The sequence below is a fragment of the Geospiza fortis genome, unplaced genomic scaffold (genome assembly GCF_000277835.1).
Source record: "Geospiza fortis unplaced genomic scaffold, GeoFor_1.0 scaffold186, whole genome shotgun sequence".
In the NCBI taxonomy this organism is placed as follows: Eukaryota; Metazoa; Chordata; class Aves; order Passeriformes; family Thraupidae; genus Geospiza; species Geospiza fortis.
In genome coordinates, this window is record NW_005054331.1 from 5,257,073 (window position 1) to 5,263,072 (window position 6,000).

The 6,000-nt window shown below is 42.8% G+C and overlaps 1 protein-coding gene across 6 annotated transcripts in view; it reads right to left on the reverse strand.

The window, feature by feature from the left end:
• Positions 1 to 6,000, reverse strand: part of ANKS1B (ankyrin repeat and sterile alpha motif domain containing 1B) — a 409,286-nt gene that overhangs the window by 25,028 nt on the left and 378,258 nt on the right. For all 6 annotated transcript variants that reach the window (XM_031057572.1, XM_031057571.1, XM_031057573.1 and 3 more), the window contains one exon: positions 3,907 to 4,035. In XM_031057572.1, the coding sequence (XP_030913432.1) occupies positions 3,907 to 4,035 (129 nt within the window). The remainder of the gene's footprint in view (positions 1 to 3,906; positions 4,036 to 6,000) is intronic.

The window sequence follows — 6,000 nt, forward strand, 5'->3', positions numbered from 1 at the left end:
TAATACAGATTCCATCTTAAAAAACCCATTTGATTATAAAATGGAGAATTTGCTTTTTTTAGCTGCCATCTGCCAAACTCCTATTGTTATGTGTGCAATCACGTGGATGAGAAGGGCAGCAGTGATCTTAACCTCAGTGTACTCAATCTGTAACTAATTTACGTGCAGATAGAGCCTGATGTCAGCAAAGAGAAACAACAAATCTGCACTATAACTAGCTTAAACCATTATTTCTTCCTAAGGAAAGGCTGACCCTGAACCATTATTTGGAAGCCCTTAGCGATCTGGAGGAGGCTGTGTGAGAGGAAGCAGCAGAGTGCTGTGTCCTGGCTCAGCTCACCGCGAGGAACCCCTGGGAGGAGCCTGCTCATCTCCAGGGCTAACACGGCAGGCAGTGCCCCAGTGACACAGCCCTGTGCTACAGGCTCTCCTTCACCGTGTCACTTGTTGGCACACCCAGTCTGAGCCCTCCTGCAGCCCCCGCTGCCCTGAGGTCTCAGTACCCCCTGCACCGTGGCTGAATGGTGCTGCTCCTGCAGGGATGGAGCTGCTGCATCATCCCTGCCATTCCCACCTAGCAGAGAGGGGTCTTGTTACAGCTACCCGGGCTGAATCAAAGCCACACCATGCTCTGCATTTCTCCTGCAGGTGCCACAGGCCTGCATACCTGTGGGTGTGGGTGTGCCCTTGGAGCTCTGTGCAAACGGGACATTGCTGAATTTCTCTACGATGTCACATGCAAGTCTGGCTTAACTGAGCAGAGAGCACAGCAAGGCCCCTCTCACCTGCTCTTCCCCAAGCACAGAGGAGTCTCTCTCTGTATTCTCACTGCAGCACAAGGCCACAGCTTCTCCTGAATCTCCAGGTCTAAGTGAGCAACATGGGAGCTGAAGATAAGTCATGCCACTGTGAGAATATGCTAGGTAGGCTGCAGGAGGAGAGAAAGCACTGTGGAAGGCTTTCCAGAGGATGCTGCAACCCACCACTGCTGACCTGTCTCACTCTACCAGAATGTCTCCTCTGAGAAACAGCCTAAACTGACCCAACCAGATGGTGAACCAGCTTCAGCTTAGACAAGAACCTATCAAAATGAACTTCAGTTACAGATGAAGCAAGCTGGAACTGAACACAGAGTGTACTGGTTCAGTTCTCTGGTCTTCTGACCAAAACTGAGATATTTTCCTTAAAGCCTTCAGTGTACACTGTGTACAGCAGGAGTCTCTGACCTGCAAGAAAATGCATAAATATTTCAATGTAGACCGTAGCCAACACAGCAATTAGTGAGAAACACTTTATAGGGCATTATAAATGGGCCAGTGAGCAACATCAACACTACCAGATAAGCACAAGCATAAAGGAATGAATGAAGGGCATTCCTAGAGGACTGTAGATGTGAAAGATTCATAAACTGAGCAGCTGTGAGTCCAGCTGGGGCCTTGCTGGTGATGTGAATAGGGCTTTGGGCATTAATTTGATGGGACAGTTTGATGTTGCCCTTGAAGAAAAACAACATATTTAAAGCAAACTCTGAAATTAGAAGAGTAAACAAAACCATATTGAACTTAACTGTATTTTTCTCTGAATCCTGCTGTCTGACACATCTGGAATCTTTAGCCTTCTCTGGGCAGGTTGCAATTAATGTCTTCAGCTTTTTGGGCGGTTGATTGGTTGGTTGGATGGTCGGATGTTTTTTGTTTTGCTTTGGGGGTTGTGGTCAGATGTTTTTTGTTTTGCTTTGGGGGTTGGGTTTTTTTCCCCTCTCATTTTTCTAGAGACTACAGTAAAACAAATTGGTTTTTCCTTGAAAGCTACTAGTTGGTCAGGCACCATGGTAGAAAAGCAGTGAAAAGCAGTGCTTTTTGCTTAAGGCAGAAGAAGGAGAAGAGAAGGAGAGCACCTGTCCCATCTGCACAGCAGCAAAAAGCCTCAGTTGAAGGCATTCAGAAATGCTTCCCAGGATAGAGTGTGGAATAGACACACAAATCACAGCAGAACCATCCAATTTAGTTGTCAGAAAAATCTGAAACTCTCAGAAGAAATTTTGCTTCCTTTTGACTTTCTGTGCTTTTGGAAACAGTCCTTCTCAAACACCCAGGGCATGTGGGAGCAATACAGAGAACATCCAACAGTTTAACTGATTGATGTGGCATAGAGTGAAAGCTACCCCAATTATAACTTAAAGCTGAGGTCAGTATAGCTCAAGGAGCTGAAACAAAGGGGTGACACATGGTCCTTAGGAAAGGAAGGTCTTTCCTTAATCATCACTAACTTGGATATTCCTGGTCATTCCAACTTCACTTCTTTAATGATCCATCTTCCAATCTACTACAAAGGTTACATTAGATTATGAATTTACTGCCGGATCATAAAAAAAGAGAAAAGGCACTTGAGATAGACATGTTCACTTCACTGAAAACTATGAAAAATATTTAAAGAACCAGAAGTTGCTAACCTTTCCTTTTCAATCTGAGGTGAGCAAGGAGGTTTTTAACAGTAGGAGAACAAGACTGAGAGCAGGTGAGATGGTCCTTGGCCATCTTGCTGAGGAAGGCAGAGGTTCTAGTTACTGTCCAGGGATGATCACTGCGTGCATGGCAATTTTTAACCCCGTGAGGGTCCAATGGAAGATACAGATGTGCTCCAGAAGGGCAGGTCTGTAACACTCCTTCTGCCCCTCCTCAGAGGGAGCCAGGCTCTGTCTCACTTGCATTTAGTCTCTAATTCCTTCCTTTCCAGATATGCTTTAAATCCAATCCAGTAGCCTCCAACTCTTCCCCAAAATGCAGCAGTATTTAGTGAACAGAGCATTATCCTAAAAAGCACCAAAGATCCAAGGCCCGTCAAGTGAATACCATCTCAACCCCACATCCTGGACCAGCAGTTAATCCCCAATTACCATCCTAAGGCAACTCTGAGCCCTTTCCTTTGAACATAAGCCAGCCATAAGGCGGCCACCTCTAGAGAGGACACACAGTGGGCTGCAGGCACCTTCAGCAGCTTCAACAATGCTTTCCAGCAAAGTCAGAAGGGGAAATGTAAGCATTTAAAAAGGTGGGCTGAGGTACCTCTTCAGTTCCCCAGAAGCTCCAGTCCCCCCACCCTGTTGACAGGGAACTCAAGATTTCAGAAAACTGTTTTTCATTAAAAAAAACCCTTCCAATGACTTTCTGTACTGCAGGAGACCTTTCTCTCCTCCACAAACATTTAAAACAGTCAGAGAAGACTAATTGTCTTTAGTTGTAGAGGGAAGCTCCATTTCTCCAGGGATGGGAAGTAGTAACTGCCTGCAGCCACATGGAGGTAAAAATAAGTATTTTTGCCCTGATGGAACTGACTGCTACTGGTACTTCAAGTAGCCATCAGGCTGGCAGAGGTCTGAATGTGCCCTTGTTCCATAGATGAAAAACACTCAGGACCCTCACTTCCTTTTTGTCTATTGAGGGTGGGACCCTCACCTCCTTCTTCTCTATTTCCTTTCCCCAAAACACCTATATAAAGTTCAGGTGAGGCAACACTTACTTTAACTGCTGTGCACACAGCATTAAGGTAGGTATGAGGTAGATATGTTTTATTATTCTTTCATGACTACTGGACAGGGATTTGTAAGAGATGAAAAGTAGGGGTGCTTGCTCTCACTGTCACTTCAACAACACTTACCCACTTACTCATAGTGCCCTTTCTCTAACACTAATGCCACATGGACTGCAATGTATCACACAATTCATAGCAAAAAAGTACTGTGCATCCTTGTTTCTCATTTATTGCAATTACAGTATTTCAGAAGTAGTGACCTCTCTAAAAGTGACTGAAAAAATACTATAAATGAAAGTAAAACACAACAGCCGATCAAAATCCAAGTTTAATATATCTGCCCCAAATCAAACCATTAAATTTATCAACACTTACAAAGGCTTTATAATCGCATGACTGGAAGATGAGTTTCTCTGGATGATGTTGCCAATACTGTACAGGCGTTGATGCTGTGGCTTCATTTGGAGGTCGCAAGGTAATTGAAGGCTCTCCCCAGTCTCCTGTCTGAAAATCACAGTTGTTCAAGATGTAAGAGTATGTGCAGGAAAATTCACTACAAGATAGCCCTCCACCATTGTGCTCAATTAACAAGGATTTATTTTCTACACACAGAGCCATGTTACTAAAATAAGAGAACACAACTCCTACAACATTTTTCATGATCTAATTTATAATCCAAAGTCATCTACTGTAGTGTTTAATGAGGCTTTAATTAAATCTCTTTGCTTTGAGAATAAAATCATTAGGCACCGGAAATGTTCCTTAAAAACAAGTGTTTACAATACATATATGAGGATGAGAGCACTTGAAAAAAATCATGAGATGCACAAAAATGCCTTTCACAAATTCTGCTATGTGTTTTACAAGATTTTCTGCACAGTTAATACGCCTTCCATTATCCAGCTCATATAACCAGTAACTAACTTTTCTAAATGGCTAAATAACACAGACTTTGCTTTGATCTGAAGACTTATCATACATTCTTCAAACACACAAGGCATTCTTTAATCTCTTTACGAATATTTACTTTGATCACCTTCTCTTGATGCCTCATTGTGGAAGTACTAACATTGTCCTTCCACATTCATCATTTTCATTGATATAGGAGATTGCCTTTCTGAGCTGTCATCGCCCCTCTTTCCTCAAAGCCCTCAGAGAACACAGGCAGGAGTGCAGTTTGCTGCCACATCCCCTGGCAGCACACTTTTGTTCCCTCCAAAAGAGCCAGTGCAGGCACCAGTGCAGTACTGTCCCCAGCCTGGCAGTGCTGGTCTGGGTCTCACTTGCCACTGTGTATTTTTGGTCATGGCTCCATAGGACCTGAAGTGATCTCTCCTTAGGGGCTCCTTCTACCTTGCAGGTCCATGCATGAGCTCACTTCAACTGAAAATGATCCATGCATGGACTTCTCCTCTTCCCAAGCCCTCTTCCCTCTGCCACCACTCTCACTTCTCTCCTATCCTTCCTGGTCTGGACTGTCTCTCAAATCCCCTCTTCTCACAACTCTGTCTTTTTGCAATTACACTTGTCCTTCCTGATCTTCCCTCTTCTCCTGCCCATTCTTCTCTCCCAAACTATTTTACCCTTTCCTAGATGATAATTTCAGTTTGGATTATGCTGCTTCTTTCTTTACCTGCACTTATCTCTGTGTATTTTCTATGTATGTCATATTGTTAAAATATGCGTTGAAACTGACAAGGAATTGTTATCAGCATTTCACACAGAACATGGATAGAAGTTCAGACTTTTACAGCAAAAAGAAGTTAAGCACCAAAAACACATGAAAAAAAATCTTATTGAAGACATTCAAAGTCTTGCAATCTATCACATCTTACTAATTAAGTCAAGACAGAGTAAACAGAACAAGTACATCATTTTCATGTGTCACAAAATAATAACAAAATGACACGCATTTGCACATCTCTGCAACGAAAAGCAAGAGATAAATCTGGAAACATCAACATTACCCTGCCAATATGGCAACTTCAAGCAAGAGAACATCATAAAACAACTTGAACCTAGTTAGTTACTGTTGTCACCATTAGCAAATCTACCAATTACACAGTAGTGTAATTTCTGTTTTGCCTAGCTAAGTTGCTTATATGCCATGGATATGACTTCAGTATGAAATGTTGAAAGGAAAGCAGCAGGAGCAATTGCTCCAATTTTTGGCAGTTTGTATCCACAAAAGTGAATCCTTCTGGCCACTAACGCATAAAAAATTTCTATCTTATTTAATCTGAAGGGGGAATTTGATTTCTTTACGAGGCAGCTCTTCTCATAAAATAAGATTTCCATCATATTACAAGGGGCAAGGATCTGCATCATTATTAGTGGAGTCTGTCTTTCACAACAAGAGAAGATGGATTGTACCCATCACAAATTCTCACAGTGTGCTCAGCTGCCTCTTATGAACTGTTCAAGGCCACAGCTAACAGACCACTTGATTTAGTTCTTCTATTCCCCCCT